The sequence below is a fragment of the Pristiophorus japonicus genome, chromosome 4, assembly GCF_044704955.1.
Source record: "Pristiophorus japonicus isolate sPriJap1 chromosome 4, sPriJap1.hap1, whole genome shotgun sequence".
In the NCBI taxonomy this organism is placed as follows: Eukaryota; Metazoa; Chordata; class Chondrichthyes; family Pristiophoridae; genus Pristiophorus; species Pristiophorus japonicus.
Genome location: NC_091980.1, coordinates 93,719,962 through 93,739,218, shown reverse-complemented (window position 1 = coordinate 93,739,218; position 19,257 = coordinate 93,719,962). Strand labels below are relative to the sequence as shown.

At 44.7% G+C, this 19,257-nt stretch overlaps 1 protein-coding gene across 4 annotated transcripts in view; it reads right to left on the bottom strand.

The window, feature by feature from the left end:
- The window catches only part of sh3tc2 (SH3 domain and tetratricopeptide repeats 2), a 114,942-nt gene that overhangs the window by 73,542 nt on the left and 22,143 nt on the right, over window positions 1-19,257 (bottom strand). For 3 of the 4 annotated variants that reach the window (XM_070878429.1, XM_070878433.1, XM_070878431.1), the window contains 4 exons: window positions 11,273-11,383; window positions 9,242-9,340; window positions 6,339-6,466; window positions 2,309-2,414 (listed from right to left, as the gene is read on the bottom strand). In XM_070878429.1, the coding sequence (XP_070734530.1) occupies window positions 2,309-2,414; window positions 6,339-6,466; window positions 9,242-9,340; window positions 11,273-11,383 (444 nt within the window). The remainder of the gene's footprint in view (window positions 1-2,308; window positions 2,415-6,338; window positions 6,467-9,241; window positions 9,341-11,272; window positions 11,384-19,257) is intronic. The other variant, XM_070878432.1, reaches the window with a different exon arrangement.

The following is a 19,257-nucleotide window of genomic DNA, read 5'->3' as shown; positions in this document are numbered from 1 at the left end:
CTAGACTGCAGTTCCAAAATATTGTACACCCTGAAAAAGAACGCAATTAGCCACAATAAAATAATTAGCTTTGCTTCCATTGTGAGCCAGCTAACCACATATTTTGAATTACCTGCCATATAAACTAGTTAACTGTAGTCTGAACCATATCCAGTGAGACGGACAGGCAAATCTGCCAATCATGACTCTCAAACAAACTGGTCTGCAGCCCAACAAAAGGGGAAGAGCCCACCATGGCCTTCAGGACTATCAGCATTAGAGGACTATCAGCATTAGAAAACAAGCCAGTTGGGTGTTACCTGACGTGCAAGACCCACAACGAAGATGCCAGTAATTGGGAATGAGAGTGGGAGAGCAAACAATAGAGAAAGAGTGAGAGGAAGAGGGAAGGAGTGAGGGAATGAAAACGACAGATGGAATGAGGGGAGCAGCAGAGAAGGAAAGTGAGAGATACAGGTACAAAAGAGCGAGCGAGAGTGTTAACAAGAGATGGAACGAGGAAATAAAATCTGTTGAGCAACCAAAAAACCTTTCTAAACAAAAAAAAAAACAGATGCTGGAAGTCTGAAACAAAAAAACATAAATATGCTGGAAACACTCAGCAGGTCATGCAGTATCTATGCAGACACCAGGCTAGTTAAGTGTGCAGGCCTTGTTAAAACGGTTTTGAAGAAGGTCCCGCACTCAAAATGTTAACTAGTCCGTACTCTCCACAGATGATGATGTCAGATCTGCTGAGAGAGCAGTTCTGTTGGCTTTTTATCCTTTCAGACAGCAGGATTATTGTACGAGGATGAATTGAAAATCCTGTTATCCGGAAAACCTCTTCAGTTTGCAATAACATCCCAACCCCTTTACTAATCAATTGCATCACCTTCTGGAATTTTTAGGTTGGTCTTTGGCATCCTAATAAAAAAAAGTAAAATTTTTCTGAAGTCAGTTGAGTTGAAAGCTGCCTTTAACTATTAAAAAGCAAATTACTACCGATGCTGGAAATTTGAAATAAAAACAGAAAATTCTGGAAACACTCAGCAGATCAGGCAGCATCTGTGGAGAAAGGAAAATGGTTAGGTTAATATTTGAGGTCTATCGCCCTTCAACAGACCCGAAATGTCTGCCTGGCCTTCCTTCAATTGTTCGTCAAAGGCAGTGAGTTTGACTGAAGATCCAACACACTGACAATGTTACAATGTTGGTGTAAGGTCGTTTTGGTTTTGAAAGCAGACAAGTCACAAGCTGCATAAATAGACCAGTGTTTGGTAAACAAAGAATAAAGAATATCTGGGTTTAAATTCCAAACAGGATATTTGATACCACTCTGAAAATTACAAAACACAGAGGAGTGATTTTCTAAGTCTGCACTACGAGCGGGGAAGCTCACCCTCTGGACCTACACATCGAGACATCATGGACACACTACCCACCATCTCTCCATCCGTTAAAACAAATACTGTATATATTCAGTGGACAAGTGTGCAGGCGCTTTAGATTGGAGTGTGCAAAAGAGCTACAGCATCATCAGGGGTAAAGATGATTTTGTAACCCAAGACTCAGTTAGAGCAGTTTAACATCATTTCAATCGTGATATATGTTACTGTTTGGAAAACAGGCATTGTTCTATATAATATACAGATAGAGTTGGAGTTGAGTAGTTTGATTCCATTTTGCTAAACTCTTTTATTTTTGATGATGGCATGGTGCCATGCTGTCAGCTGTGGACAACAGGCTCCTGCAATGAATTCACGTAATTGGGATTGAGGTGGTGTTGTACCACATACTTTGAATTGCAGAAGTGTTACATTCATGTCACTTCTATCACAGGTTAACATACTTTACGTATACCACATTGAGAACACACATCAGAAAGGTTTACAGCAAACCGGTCATGGTACTAACCACATAACTCGCAACAGCTGCAAATGTGACCGAGCCACAAGGAAAGTAATTTCTTCAAACCACCAATCTCTGATGAGCAATAATCATGCTTTAAACAGGCTTTAAACTTCAAACGTTAATATTTTGTCCCTTAGTAGCTTGCTGGTCTGTTTGCAGTTTACTAACATAGATCCAGTAGAAGACAATGGATTGATACACATGGTGGCACGATGTGAAGTGCCTGAAATAAGAGAAAATCCAAGCAAATATTATTTGAACTGTTGGAATAGTTTCTGCTGGAGTTTTTTTTTCCACCGATTTTCTCCCCTTTGGATTTTATGGAATGTTTCTATTGGTTGGGTCGTCTGATAATCAATAAATGTTGTTAAAGTTATTTACTTTTTTCCTAAACTAAAATAATTAATCTCCATACCTAGGGAAAGATAAGTTGTAAATTTCCAGATTTCCTCAACAGTTTTAAAGGTGAGAACAAAGAGATCCTTTTCTGCATGAATGGAAACCAGTCTTGATGACAATTCCTGCAAAACCAAAAAAGTGGAATTTAAAAGCCAGGCGGGATTAGGGGACATTTCTTCAATGCAAGCTCTGCAATTTTATATTCTTTCCAAGGAGATGGATTAAGGAGGCAGTACAGGTGCAACGTCCTGAATCCGGAACTCTGAAAACTTGAATTGTCCGAAAACCGGACATTTTGCGCATAGCTGATGGAGTCGTCCGGAATCTGGAATTATTATCCGAAAACCGGATATTTTTGAGGAAAAATCCAAAATCCGACACGGATTCAGTCCCGAGGATATCAGATTTCAGACGTTATACCTGTATATCCATAGTAAAACTCATGTTTGTACACAGCAGATATTGGATGTTTCAATCTGTTACATGAGCACTTCACTGCTTCACCATCCAACTCAGATATTATAAATTACTTTACAATAATGGGGGAGCATTCCCGCGAGGTTATTCTCATCTCCCATCATATCTAAAGTGGCCCTTTATAGACATTTAGACCGTTTGGTGGCCGTGCCTTCTGTTGCCTAGGCCCTAAACTCTGGAATTTCCTCCCTAAACCTCTCCGCCTCTCTACCTCTCTTTCCACCTTTAAGACGCTCCTTAAAACCTACCTTCATCTGCCCTATTTTCTCCTTATATGGCTCAGTGTCAAATATTTTTGTTTTGTAGTACTCCTGTAAAGTGCCTTGGAATGTTTTACTACGTTAAAGGCGCTATATATATATACAAGTTGGTGCTGTTATTTCACAGGGGAGTTCCATATTGGGACAAGGCCGCAGAAATTTCAAACGAGTATTTTTAATGAAAAGTAAGATAAAGTTATGAAAATTAGTTCAGAAAAGTTTACACTACCATCGCCGAAAGACTGCTACAGTTCGAATTTTCTACCACGGCCATCGTGGCAGTAGCATGGTGTCCTTGCCTGTTCCAAGAACTGTGCTACCCTGTTAACAAGTGTATTCTGCAGTAACAGAGAAACATAGAAAGTAGGTGCAGGAGTAGGCTATTCGGCCCTTCGAGCCTGCACCACCATTCAATATGATCATGGCTGATCATGCAACTTCAGTACTCCATTCCTGCTTTCTCTGATATTATATCAGAGAAAGCAGTATCAGAAACAATTTTAATAAGTTTTACTTAGTTTAAAGCATAGTTGTGACTGCAACTATTTACATTATATAGTACCTTTAATGGAGAGAAATGTCCTAAAGCACGTTACAGAAATGTGAAAAAAACAAGTGCTGAAACAAAGGAGGTGCTATGAGGAGAGCTTGATTAAAAAGGTGGGTTTTAAGAAAACCATTAACGGAGTAGAAAGAGGCAAAGAGGTGGAAGGGTTCATAGGGTACATTTCAGTGTGTGGGACTATGGCTGCTGATGGCTCAGGCCCCAATGGTGGGATGGATGGAGGAGAGGATGATTAAGAGACCAGAGTCAAAGGAATGGAGACTTCAGGCATTGGGTGGTTTGTGCTCCTGGAAGAGTTTACAGGGGTAAGGAGGGGTGAGGCCATGGAGAGATTTAAACACAAGGATCAAAAATTTCAATTTGAAACATTGGGAACCAGGAACCAACATAAACCAGCGAGGAAAGGGGCAGTGGGGTGAGTGGAACTTGATGAGTAATAGGATAAGGGCAGAATTTTCCTTGAGCTGATGTTTAAGAAGGTTGAAGGATGGGAAACTAACTGGGAGAGCTGTAGAATAATCAAGTCTAGAGGTGACAAAGACATGAGTGTGTTTCAGCAGCAAATGGGCTGAAATTGGGGTGGAGGTGGGCAATCCTATGGAGGTGAAAGTGGGTGTTCTTTATGATAGTGATTAAGGGGTCGTAAGCTCACTTCAGGGTCATGGAGAATGCTAAGGCTGTGAACAATCTGGTTCAACCTGAGACAGTAACTGGAAGAGAGATGGAGTTGGTGGCATACTACAGAATTTATGGCAGTGGCCAAAGTTGATGACTTGACTTCAGTCTTCCCAACATTTTGCTGGATGGAATTGTGACTCAACCAAGACTGGATGTCTGACAAGCAATCCAACAACAGTCAGAAAGGAGAGGTTGAGTGATGTGGTGGAGAGGTAGAGCTGAGTGTCATCAGCGTCCATGTCTGTGGTTGAGGTTACCAAGCGGGATTATGTAGATGAGGAATACAAAAGGGCCAAGAATGGATACTTAGGGGTTTCAAGAGATGATGGTGCATGTTGGGAAGGGAAGCCATCAGTGGAAATACTCTGGCTATGATTGGATAATAATCCCACAGAGCTGGATAACAAAGTAAAAACATTGAAGGAAGATCCTGTGATTGACCACATTGAAGATTGCAGAAAGGTCACAGTCACAGATAACGTTGTTCATGCATTTGGTTAGAGCTATTTTGGTGATGGAGCAATTCAGACAACAGGCTGTGAGAGAGGCAGGCATGGACCTGGGAGATAATAAAATGTTCAAGGGAAAAGAAAGGGATGTAGGAAATGGGCTGACAGTAAGGATCTGGGGTAGATTTCTTGTAACCGTGTTTGCCTCATAGAAATGTATAAGATTCTGATGGGACTGGACAGGTTGGAAGAATGTTCCCACTGTTGGGGCAGTCCAGAACCAGGGGACATAGTCTTAGGATAAGGGGTAGGCCATTTAGGACTGAGATGAGGAGAAACTTATTCACTCAGAGTTGTTAACCTATGGAATTCCCTGCCGCAGAGAGTTGTTGATGCCAGTTCATTGGATATATTCAAGAGGGAGTTAGATATGGCCCTTACGGCTAAGGGGATCAAGGGGTATGGAGAGAAAACAGGAAAGGGGTACTGAGGGAATGATCTTATTGAATGGCGGTGCAGGCTCGAAGGGCCGAATGGCCTACTCCTGCACCTATTTTCTATGTTTCTATGTCTACATAATGACAGTGACTGCACTTCAAAAGTAAAGCATTTTAAGACATCTTGAAAAATGAATATGGTGCTATATAAACGCAACTTCATTCATTCACAGTTTAATTTAAGGCTGTTCATTTTTATTTTGTATTTCTTATATTTAGGAAAAGGTAAAAACTTTGGGGCCAATTTTCAGCACCTCACCACCTGCTGCCGCCGACTGCCGCCCACTACTGCCGACATTCCTCATGAAGATCCACCTCCTGCCATTTTCAGGGTGGCCTGGAGCGGGTGGGAGGGGAGAGCCACTGGGAACCCCGAGTGGCGCAACTGAGCTCCTGCCCGCCGAGCTCCCAGATTGCTGTGGAGGGAATTGTCGGCGGGAGTCAGCGGCAGAATGGGGGTGGACCGCTGGCTGGAGGCTAGTCTGTCCCCGACGGTGAATATGAAGAAACCGAAAAAAGTAAGTGAACATGCTAATACTTTTTTTCAACAGCGACTTACCTGGATGGGGTCCCTTGAAGGTCTTTGGATACTTTTTTAATTTTTTGCTGTTGTTTTTTTTTCAGCTCTTTGACCCTCTGTGGGCCTGACTCCATCCTTGACGACACTTGGGCAGCAAGCGCCTCTGCCACCGAGAATGCGACCTCCCGCCCGCTGCCGCCCAGATTGGCAATGTACATCTTCCATTTGCTGCCCGCTGACCTTCGAAGGACCTTCTTCATGAATATCCTACCAAAAGTACCATCCAGTACCTCGGCGGCACTTGGCAGGCAGAGGCCTTGCTAAAAATCGACCCCATTGAGTTACTCGAATACCTACATTTTCTGTCCAGTCCACTATACCATGGACCACTTATAGTCAAGATATGGAGATCAACCTGATACTATGCCACAACTGATAGACAGCATCTTACCTGGACAATTCTCCCTCCCCTTGTGAAGATGTATCTGACCACCCTTTTGCAACTCTCCACTACAACCCTGTTGTATATTGTTAATATAAGTATTAGCATATCCCCTTAATCTCAGCAGTCACTGAAGTACATTTTACATCGTGTCTTACATTAAAAAGAGCTGCAATGTCCTTATTTTCACCCTCTAGAATGCACAGCCTCCTTCTTGCAGACTCCTGAAGCTCGTGATCGAGCACTCCAGATTTTTGTCTGGTAACACAGTATGACAATGTCACAGCTGGAAAAAAACACAGAAAAGAAATTAATCCTGCGTAATATGACCTTCTCCAACACTGCTCTTTTGTTCCTCTCTGTGATACAATTAAGAGTTATACTGATGAAGTACATCAATTTTAACACAAGGTTTAAAAAATGAATACAATTCTTTTAGATATTTTTGGATGTACACAACTAACTATTGCTTTTTAATTTTGGTCTTGCTGTAATTTTATTTCCATTTTCGCCTGTCCAGCACTTAGCTTACTCCAGTTGGGGGCGCGGATGCACTTTATTGTTGATGATTCACTTACGTTGATTCGAAATGGAGAGAAAGCGGGAAAGGGGTACTGAGGTTGAATGATCAGCCATGATCTTATTGAATGGCGGTGCAGGCTCGAGGGGCCGAATGGCCTGCTCCTGCACCTAATTTCTATGTTTCTATGTTGAAATCCTTTCAACTTGTAGTTTGAAGAGAACTTGTAACATATTAAATTACAAAAAAAGAAACCTCTCACTATTAAGTGCTGAAACAAGTATTCATTGCACAAGGGGAGGAGATTATGGTTTACAAGTTATCAGAAAACATTAAATGCTGATCAAATTCCCACCAACTAATTAAAAGTGCACTTAGCATAATCATACCTAGCAATAGCATACCTAGCACTAAAGTTGGCCTCATTATGTATTCATAATTAAGCCTGCTGGTCTGAGCTTGAGGGAAAAAGCATAGACTGCTTGAGTATTGCTGGACAGACTAGTGCTGACTAACAATATAGAAGACTTCCATTTTCAGATATTGTTTTTGAATTTCTTCTGGCAAGAAGTTCAGCAAAAGATTTTTGTCCTTTTCAGGACCCCAATAAACACTCCTCATGAAGAACTAAAGACAGAAGTGGCAGATGAAATAAATGCCAAGTCTAAAACAGCTAAAGGATATGACAGGTGAGAAAACAGATTAATAGCCTCAGGTCTGCCAAAGTAAGGCTTGCCAATATTTCATTAGACTAAGTAGATGGGCAACTTATGCATGCAACTAAAAAGTTCCTCTCCCCCTGTTAGACCACGACTGAAGCTTTGTGCTAAGCCCCTCAGAAACTAATTTTTCGAAGCTTCACATGCATGCCCATACTGCAGCAGATGCTGACACTTCAACTTGAACTATTGCATTACAATATGAAAGGTGAGCTCATAAACAAGCTTACAATACAACCTACCTACATAATGCATGTGCATTTATTGACAGAAGCTGGGCTGGAAGTGTTCACTTTTTATGTGCTCTTTAAACTTCCAACGTCTGAACAACACTTTCTGCTGTATGGACAAACTGGCTGTCATGTTTTGGAATTCTGAGCCGTTCCTTTATATGGAAAATATTTTGGGACTAAATTATGTTTCACAATTGCACAAAAGGCTGTGGATGTTGGGTCAATTGAAATTTTCGAAACTGAGACGGACAGATTTTTGTGAAGTAAAAATATGAAGGGATATGGATCAAAGGCGGGAAAATGGAGTTGAGGTACAGATCAGTTATGATCTAACTGAATGGTGGAACAGGCTTGAGAGGCTAAATGACAGTCTCCTGTTCCTATCTGTAAATCATGCATGACCACTTAATAGAACTGTTGTCCAACGTGGAGCATGTGGCAACATTCAGGGGCATCTGCAACCAGTTACAAAGCATAATCAGATTATCGGTCATGATTACTAAGACTGCTGCTATGGAGGCCTTTGGCTCCAATCCACAACAGGGTTTCTTATCTGGCTTGAAGATAACCGAGGATCAAATGGAGAGAGTCCTTACATTGATCTTCACCGCTTGCATAGCTGTCTGGAGGTCTCCTCTATGAGGACCTGCTCTGTGATTTTTGCAGCCTGCAATGGTGTTTCAGTAGGGACACATAAGAAATAGGAAATAGGAGCATGAGTAGGCCATTTTTCCCCTCGGGCCTGCTTTCTTCTGTATAATCATGAGTACCTTGCTCTGCCTTACAGGGCCGTAGTAATACCCGCCCTCCTGTATGGCTCAGAGACGTGGACTACAGTAGCCACCTCAAGTCGCTGGAGAAATACCACCAGCGATGTCTCCGCAAGATCCTCAGAGGACAGACGCACAAACATTAGCGTCCTCATCCAGGCCAACATCCCCAGCATTGAAGCACTGACCACACTTGATCAGCTCCGCTGGGCAGGCCACATAGTTCGCATGCCAGACACGAGACTCCCAAAGCAAGTGCTCTACTCGGAACTCGTCCACGGCAAACGAGCCAAAGGCGGGCAGAGGAAACGTTACAAGGACACCCTCAAAGCCTCCCTGATAAAGCGCGACATCCCCACTGACACCTGGGAGTCCCTGGCCATAGACCGCTCTAAGTGAAGGAAGTGCATTCGGGAGGGCGCTGAGCTCCTCGAGTATCGTCGCCGAGAGCATGCAGGAATCAAGCGCAGGCAGTGGAAGGAACGGGCGGCAAACCAGGCTCCCTGCCCACTCTTTCCCTCAACGACTATCTGTCCCACCTGTGACAGAGACTGTAGTTCTCGTATTGGACTGTACAGCCACCTAAGAACTTATGCTAAGAGTGGAAGCAAGTCTTCCTCGATTCCGAGGGACTGCCTATGATGATGATGATGATGATGCTCTACCCTTAGCAGCATTGAGCTTCCTCCTCTTTTACTGCTAAGCCTCTCTGGATTTGCTGCATGCAACATACAACAATAATAGTGGAGGGACTGTCAGAGTGTGAAACACATTATGTTGTGTTATATAAGTATCTATTTGGTGTGCAGCTTATAGTACCTTTAGGAAATCCTTGTTCCACAGTTGATACCGTAGAATGCTCTTCACAGCCTGGGTTCAGGTCCAATGACTGTGATTCAGACTGATGCTCCCAGTTACCTAAAATAGTGTTTAGGATTAATGTGTCAAAATATATTACTTTATCATTTATTACATACACTACAATATTTACAGGCATGATCTGAGTCTGAAGTTTTATGGTTATATTAAGCTACTAGATTGTTCATTGACAGGTCCAGAAAATAATCAAAAAGGCTAATGGAATGCTGGCCTTTATGTCAAGTGGACGAGAGTACAAGGGGTTAGAAGTTATGCTGCAGCTATACAAAACCCTGGAGTATAGTGAGCAGTTCTGGGCACCACATCTTAGGAAGGATATTTTGGCCTTGGAGTGAGTGCAGCATAGAATGATACCCGGATTTCAAAGGTTAAGTTACGAGGAGAGATTACACAAATTTGGATTGTATTCCCTAGAATTTAGAAGGTTAAGGGGTGATCTGATCGAAGTTTCCAGGATAATATGGGGAACAGATAGGCTAGATAGAGAGAAACTATTTCCGCTGGTTGGGGATTCTAGGACTACAGGGCATAGTCTAAAAATTAGAACCAGACCTTTCAGGAGTGAAATTAGGAAACACTTCTACACACAAAGTTTAGTAGAAGTTTGGAATTCTCTTCTGCAAATGGCAATTGATGCTAGGTCAATTGTTAATTTTAAATCTGAGATTCATAGACTTTTGTTAACTAAAGGTATTAAGGGATATGAGCCAAAGGCACATATATGAAGTTAGGTGGCAGATCAGCCATGATCTCATTGAATGGCGGAACAGGCTCGAGGGGCTGAATGGCCTACTCCTGTTCGTACGTATTCCTTCCATTACACCATGTTGAGGATTGAATGAAATGCCTCCTGAGGAGATTGGCCATTACAATCTGCTGAATAGCATATAGATAAATAAAGCATTGTCACAATCACGACAAAACTTCAAACTTTGTGCGTGGCATAACAACCTAAAAATAAACTCTGCTCCCAGAATTAAATAGCAAATGTTTTCAATTTTTTCCAGTATCATATTAAACTTATACAGTATGACTTTTCCTATCCAGTGTGCCTCAGGAATGCTCACATGGGAAAATGGAGCCGAGATCCATAATGAGAGATTTCCAGCCACCCTTGTGTTGCCTGGGGACTTCCCTGGTGGGATGGCGTTATTTGAGTGGATTAAGAAGTGAGCCTTAGGCCCTGCAGCTTAGCCCTTTCCAATTGGAGGATCTGAGTGGGGAAGATATCAAATATTAGAGGACCAAAGAAAATGTCCCTTTTCTTTCTGGGACAGTCAGACAGGGATAGAACCTAGAGGTCTCCTGGCTGCTGTTTCGACAGCAACCAGAAGTCCCTGAAGTGGCCACGAGTATCGCTGCTCAGTCTTGCTGCAGTAGCTGTATTTCTGCACTAATTTTCAGCTGCATGGCACAACCAAGGGATAAGCAAGCCTATGCCTGGATGCATTAAGCCTTGGCTAATAATCTGAAGCTGCAATCATGAGCAAATTCAGGTTGGTCCCAGTGGATGTACTTTGTATGCACGCCACTTGACTAGAGCCCAGGCAAGGGTTGGCAGAGGGGGAGATGAGGCAGTAAAATTAGATTAGTAATGTTCAAAGATTTTAAATCTTGATAATATTTATTGAGTTAATTCGTAATTTTCAAGTTCTGAATCAAGAATTTATTCTAATAATGCTGTAAGCTACTACCTTTGCTTCATTTCCAGGGATAGGCACTTTGTGATGCACTGGCCTCAGCCATGGCAAAAAGCACATGCTCCTTTGGTTTTAGTGAAAATACATCATGAAACTGTAAAGAATTTCCAAGGATGGTCAAAAGATCTTGGGTTACCAATTCAAGTTGATTACAAATGTATCCAATGTTCTTAAATTAACTTGTATATTTATTATGATATTTAGAAGGCTAGAAATGCATCTAGCAATCATGTAATGCAATGTGTGCACAAGTTTTCCTGTCTGTTGTTACCTATTGCCATTTTATCTCCATGTGTAGACTCTGTGTCTGATTCAACAGACTGCCTCTGCAGATCGGACCAGTAACCCGAAGAGTTAAGAGATACAAAAGGGGATTGTTTCCCTGTAAGGAGATAAAATGAGTCAGAATTATATAATATTTATAACAAAAACTACAGATGGCCTTCCACTGAAGAGATGGGTCACTGAGGGAATAGTCAGAATACAAATCGTGTGCTGGAGTTTTGTGGCCATGATTATACACATAGCAAGTTCTCAATTTCAGCTGAACTAACTGCAATAGGGTTGTAGGAACAGCGTCAACTGCATCACTGTCATGCACTCTCTAATGTCTGGATGAACTAGGCATTAGCTGAAATTTAAAGGTCAAATACAAGCCTAGCTTTTTAAAAAAGAATTCCCCCTTCAATTTTCTTCCACCCCCTTGGAGATACTGACTTGTTGGGGTACAGTTCCAAACCTCACCAAAGTGTCATTCTTCTTATGTGAGCCTAAAAATAAATATTTGGAATTCTTTTTCCTGAAAGGATTACACTCTGCTGTGGGACAAGAATGGACAAAGCCTGTATTTGTCTGGAGATGACTAGCTCCATAAATCGTCCCAGCTGGTTCGCTGGTTGACAACAGATAGTTCATTATTCCTGTGAAACGTCTGGGACTGAGGTGGGATAGGAGAATTTTACTGCTCTGGTAACCCATGGAAATTTATCAAAAAAGAGACTACTTGTTAGGGTAAAAGGCCTTTCCCCTTTTCATAAATACAAATTTCTCAGAGTAAATTTCAGCTATCAGTTCATGGATAAAAGGCAGCACTTCATGCAACTCCAACACCTTCAAATACTGCAGCACATGAATTGTATAGACACTACTCTGATCTGTAACCATAAATGGGATGCAATATCCAATATCCATCTTACCTTATAAGTATTAGGCTATTTAAATACTGTAGAAGGGAGGCCTTCTGATTCTGGTTCTGGGGCAGGGGGGACCTGTATAACCTGGATGGGTTGCACCTAAACAGTGCTGGGACCAAAGTCCACACGGAGAGGTTAACTAGTGATGTAGGGAAGGGTTTAAACTAATTCGGCAGGGGAAGGGGCACAAGGACGCAGCAACAAAGAAGAGAGACAAGATGCATAGAAAACTAGGGCGGACAAACGGCAACAGATAAGGAATAGTGTAAAAGAGCAGGAATTAGATGGAGTAAAAAAGCAAAACAAACTAGCATGGCTTAAACATGGTCAAGAATAGGAACGAAACATCACTGGCGACAATCTTTTAAGGAGGGATAGAGAAGGAAAAGATACAGGAGTGAGTGTGGGACAGCATTGATCAAGGATAATATTACAGATCTACAGAGGGATGATATACTAGAGGGTTCAAAGTCTAATGCTGCAATATTAAGCTGGAGGCAGGGTCGGGAGTGGGGGCGGGCGGGAAAGAGAACAGGGCTGGCCTGAGGATCATGGGTTGCGGGAAGTTTCTGAGCTTAGAGCAGGGTGGGGAGACGGTGGGAAGAGGATCGGAGCTGGCTGGAAGGAGCTTGGAGTGGTGGGGGGGGAACAGGAAGAGGATCGGGGCCGGAGGTGGCCGGAAGAGCATCGAGGGGAGAGTGAGGTTCGGCACTGGCCGGAGGAAACCTGGGGGTGGGGGAAAGAGGATCGGAGCCGAAGAAGCATCAGGGTCGGGGGGGTCAGGAGGTGGAGGAACATCAGGGCTGGAGGGGGGAGACTGGGAAGGCGACCGGGGGCCAGAGGTGGCAAATCAGAGGACTAGTGTGGGGGAGGTGGCGGCGGGAGTAAATTGGAGGCTTCAAATTTTTGGGGGGTTGGGGGTTGGGGGTTGTGGGAAATCGGAGGCCTCGGATTGGTGGAGGGAAATCAGAGGACTCTCAAATAGTGAGAAGGAGATAGAGGAACAAATCTGTAGCCAAATTTCAGAGAAATGCCAAAATAGAGCAGTAATAGTTAGGGACTTCAATTACCATAATATAGACTGGGGCGGGGGGAGGGGAACGGAGGTACAGAGTGAAGGGCAAGAAAGGTGAAGCATTCTTGGGTACATAATTGACTAAGAGATAGGAGGCAGAGTAGTGGTGAATGGATATTTTTCTGACTGGAGAGAAGTAAGGGACTAAAGGGGGTTCCCCAGTGGTTGGTATTAGGACCATTGCTTTTCTTGTTGTATATAAATTACCTGGACTTGGGTATAGGAAATACAATTTTGAAGTTTGTGGACGATACAAAACTTGGCAACGTAGTAAAGAGTAAGCAGATAGTAGAAGACTTCAGGAGGACATAGACCGACTGGTGAAATGGGCAGAACATGGAAGTTGCAATTTAATGTGGATAAGTGTGAAGTGATGCATTTTGGGAGGAACAGCATGGAGAGGCGGTACAATCTAAGTGGTACTATTTTGATGGGGGGTGCACGAACAGAGGCACCTGGGGGTCCATATTCACAAATCTTTGAAGGTGGCAAGTCAAGTTGATAAGGTAGTATAGAAAGTGTATGGGATACTTGGCTTTGTAAATAAGGCCATTGAATACAAAAGCAAGGAATTCATGCTAAACCTTTATAAATCACTGGTTGGGCCTCAGCTGGGGTATTGTGTACAATTCTGGGCACTACACTTTAAGAAGGATGTCAAGTTCTTGGAGAGGAGGAGGTTTACCAGGATGATACCAGGGTTGAGGACCTTCAATTACGTGGAGTTTGGAGAAGCTGGGATTGTTCTCCTTACAGCAGAGAAAGTTAATAGAGGAATTCAAAAATGATGAAGGGTTTTGATGGAACAGGTAGGGAGAAATTGTTTCCTCTGGCAAGTGGGTCGGTAACCATAGGTCATTGATTTAAAATAATTGTCAAAATAACTAGAGGGAAAATTAGGAGAATTTTTGTTCACACAGAGGGTTGTTAAGATCTGGAATGTATTACCTGAAAGGGTGGTGGAATCAGTTTCCATGGGAATTTTCAAAAAGCAATTATATATGAACTTGAAGAGGACTAATTGTGGGGAAAAATCTAGGTGTGGGACTAAATTAGACAGCTCATTCATAAAGCTTTTATAAGTATGATGGGCCAAATGGACTCCTTCCGTACGTAAGATTCAAGATTCTATTAGAAGAAAATTATTAACTTTGACATTTCAAATACATACAAAGGTTAGGACTGACTACTGAAAACCTAATTAAACATGTCAATGTATTTCCATACCTACATAATCTCCCTGTTTGTTGCATTTTGTGCAAAGATTAACTACAATAGTAGATTACATAATGTGATTCTACATTTTAATCTGTTACATAGCCTTAAAAAATAAGCTTCTAATGTTGTATTGCATTTACATAGTAAACAACCATTAAGTGAAAGGTAGCCGCTGATATTTTCTCATTCCGACTTGCACAATATAGTTTAAAAAATACAAGAACAACTCCCTATTCTGTTAAGTGTAGTGTTAACACACTTTACACTCCACTTGACCACATTTCTGAACCTTATCCCATAACTGTTTTTCAGGGTCCAGTTTGAGAAGATTGATGTAACTGATTCATCATATCTGCACAGTATCCAAAGACTTGTATTTTACCTCTAATCTAATCCATCTGATATAGCAAACTGGAATCATATGTTAGAGATAAGAAGAAAAAATTGCAACTGCTGAAAATTTTGAAATAAAAAGTTACGGGAAGTACACTTTAGGTCCATTCGCATCTGAAAAGGGAAAAGGTGAGCTGATGTTTTGGGTGTGACCCTTCATTGGAACTTCATAGCTAGGGGATTTGAATATAGCAGCAGGTAGGTCTTACTGCAGTTGTACAGGGCCTTAGTGAGGCCTCACCTGGAATATTGTGTTCAGTTTTGGTCTCCTAATCTGAAGAAGGACGTTCTTGCTATTGAGGGAGTGCAGCGAAGGTTCATCAGACTGATTCCAGGGATGGCTGGGCTGTCATATGAGGAGAGACTGGATCAACTGGGCCTTTATTCACTGGAGTTTACAAGGATGAGAGGGGATCTCATAGAAACATATAAGATTCTGACGGGACTGGACAGGTTAGATGCGGGAAAAATGTTCTCGATGTTGGGGAAGTCCAGAACCAGGGGACATAGTCTTAGGATAAGGGGTAGGCCATTTAGGACTGAGATGAGGAGAAACTTCTTCACTTAGAGAGTTGTTGACTTGTGGAATTTCCTGCCGCAGAGAGTTGTTGATGCCAGTTCATTGGATATATTCAAGAGGGAGCTAGATATGACCCTTACGGTTAAGGGGATCAAGGGGTATGGAAAGAAAGCAGGAAAGGGATACTGAAGGAATGATCAGCCATGATCCGATTGAATGGCGGTGCAGGATCGAAGGGCCGAATGGCCTACTCCTGCACCTATTTTCTATGTTTTTATAACTGACAAAAGATCAATAAGCAATGTTCCCTGCAGGGTCGATAAGCAATGTTCCCTGTAAGCTGCATGGTCATGTGGAGTCACAGATCTCACTGCATCTGGTCGCAAAACCATTTGCGGCCCGTCATCACCCCCCCGGGATGCTAAAGGGAGATGTAAAGGAACCCAATTTCACCCTCATTGCCTATAACCAATTTTTTTTTTTTTAATTGCGTCATTACAATCTGTGAACTCAAGGCCTGGCATATTCCTTACTCCTTGATTACCATCAAGCCAGGAGACAAACCCTGGTTCAATGCGGAATGCAGAAGGACAGCATTAGGTATAGGTTAGAATATACAAACCTCGTGAAACTCCAAGATTGGGCTACCACTATGCTAAACACGAAAATTACCAGATTGAGCTAAGTAGTCCTGTAACCAATGGATCAGAGCAAAGCTCTGAAAATGAAAACTAAAGGTAGAAAGAGGATCCTTGAGCATCCCCACCCTCAACCATGGGGGACATTACTGCAAGAGACGAGACTGAAGTGTTTGAAAATGTCTTCAACCAAAACTTCTGCATTGATGATCCTACCCTAGCTTCTCATAGGTGCTAGAGTGCAGGCAATTTGATGCATCCCACATGAACTAGAGAAGAGTCTGAGCGCAGTAGACACAGAAAAGGCTATTGGCACTGATAACATCCCAGTAGTACTGAAGACATATGCATCAGAGATAGTCACTCCCTTAGCTAAGCTATTCCAGTACAGCTATAACATTGGTATCAAATTAACAATTTGAAAGATTGCTCAAGTGTATCCAAGGTACTAAAAAACAAGATAAATCTAATCTTGCAAATAACTGCCTGATCAGCCTAATTCTAATCATCGGTGAAGGAGTCAGCAATACAGTTGTACCAGGCGATCCCCAGGTGAGCAGAGGAAACATTTCAAGGACACCCTCAAAGCCTCCTTGATAAAGTGCAATATCCCCGCCGACACCTGGGAATCCTTGACCAAAGACTGCACTAAGTAGGGGAAGAGCATCCGGGAGGGCGCTAAGCACCTCGAGTCTTGTGGCTGAGAGCATGCAGAAAACATGCCAAAGGAGCGTACGGCAAACCAAATTCTCCACCCACCGTTTCCTTCAACGACTGTCTGTCCCACTTGTGACAGAGACTGTAATTCATCTATTGGACTGTACAGTCTCCTGAGAACTCACTTTTAGAGTGGAAGCAAGTCTTCCTCGATTTCAAGGGACTGCCTATGATGATGATGATGTATTTCTCCAGACCGGCACACTTGGGACCTGACCGGTGCCGGAACAGAGCATTTGCCGAACCATAGGAGGTCATGCCTAGCCTAGGCTTACCGGTAGCTGACGACAGCGCCCGGGTTCCTGAACACCTCTGCCACACTCCACCTGCGAAACTTGGGCCTCGCTCTCTCTCCCCGTGCTGGTTTGTTGTCCTTTATTTTAAGGTTGTGTCTCCCCACCACAGCCGCCCCGGAACCAGACCCGCACAGGACCCAGACCCACCGCTTCCCCCCCCCACCCCGGACTCGCCCAAACACAAACCCGCTCAGACCTGCCGCAGACCCCCCACCCCCCTCCCAGACCCAGACCCGCCTGGACCCACCCCGGACCGACCCGCCCCGGACCCGCCACATCCCCCTCCCCTCCCCCGGAACCAGACACCCCCCCCGGACCCAGACGCCCCCCCCCTCCTCTCCCCCGGACCCAGATGCCCCCCGGGACCCAGGCCCGCACCGGACCCAGATCCCCCTGGACCCGCTCAGACCCAGACCCGGACCCGCCCCCGCTGCCGGACCCGGACCCGCCCCTGGACCCAGGCCCGCCGCAGGACCCGCCCCTGAACCCAGGCCCGCCGCAGGACCCGCCCCCGGACCCAGGCCCGCTGCTTTACCCGCCCCTGGACCCAGGCCTGCCCCCGGACCCAGACCCGCCCCCGGACCCAGGCCCACCGCTGGACCCGCCCCCAGACCCAGACCCGCCCCCGGACCCGCTGCCAGACCCAGACCCGCCCCCTGAACCGCCCCAGATCCAGATCCACCCACGGACCCGGACCCGGACCCACCCCGTCTCCGGACCCAGACCTATCCCCGGACCCGCCCCTGGACCCAGACCCGCCACCGGACCGCCCCGGATCCAGACCCACCCCTGGACACGCCCCCAGACCTACCCCCAGACCCACCCCCGGACCCGCCCTCGGACCTACCCCTGGACCCGACCCGCCCCACCTCCGGACCCAGACCCTCCCCCAGACCCAGACCCGCACCTGGTCCCAGACCCGCCCCGGATCCAGACCCCCCCCCCAGGACCTACCCCCAGACCCAGACCCACCACCAGACCCGCCCTCGGACCCACCCCTGGACCCACCCTGCCTCCGGACCCAGACCTGCCCCCAGACCCGCCCCGGATCCAGACCCACCCCCGCACCCGGACCCGCCCCCGGACTCGGACCTGCCCCCAGACACGGCCCAGATCCAGACCCAGCCCCGGACCTACCCCCGGACCCGCTCCGCCCCCGGTCCCAGACCCGCCCCCGGACCCACATCCGGACCTGCCCCCGTTCCAGATCTGGATCCGCCCTCGGACCCGGACCTGGACCCCCCCGGACCCAGACTTCCCCGAACCCGCCGCCATCCCGCTGCACCCCCCTCTGCCGACAATGCCACTCATAATCTAGGCACATGACTGGTGCCAAACCACAGGTAGTGCCAGATCAGAGAGTCCCGGACTGGAGAGGTACAACATGTAGGATTATCAAGTGACACTTACTCCTCAATAATCTGCTAACCGATTCTCAGTTCAGGAGTGAAGTCTGCACATTGAAGATTCAACAAGATGCAGTTCCATTCATTGCTCCTGTGATGTTGAAGCAACTCATGCCAGCCTCTTGCAAGACTTGCACAACATCTAGGCTTGAGCTGACAAGTAGTAGGTAACACTTGTGCCACATAATGACTATCTTAAACAAAGTCCAGCAATCTTTCTCTGGTATTCAAAAGCCTGCAAGTTCCCCTCCAGGTCACAGAGCATCCTGGCTTAGTAATATATCTCCATACCTTTGTCATTTCTGGGTTACTATCGTGGAATTTTCTACCCAACAGCATTGTCGGAGCACCATCACCATGAGGAAGACAACAATTCAAGGAGAAAGTCCACTACCACATTCTCAGGGAAACTGGGAATGGGATAGCAATACAGCTTTTCCCACAGCCAAAGAACATGTATTCAAAAAAATCAGTTTAAAAAAATGGTTTCAAAAACCTTTTTTTATTTATTTTCTAATGCACAGCATGATTTAAACTGTGTAGGAATATATCATGGTACCTGCATTATTAGTGTGCAATGCCGTCATGATGAAAATGATACTGGGTTCTTCTCCCTCTCCAACCAAAATAAAATTGCCAAACATTTATTCATGGACAGACCAGGCCACAGTGGAATTTTGAGGTCAGTTCACTGGGAGCTGACCCCAACTTATGTAACTCCAAACAAGGTCCAAACCATGAGTATTGTTGAGCCAAGGTTAAAATTGTCAAAACAAAATTCAAATGGTCAAGGTTCAAAT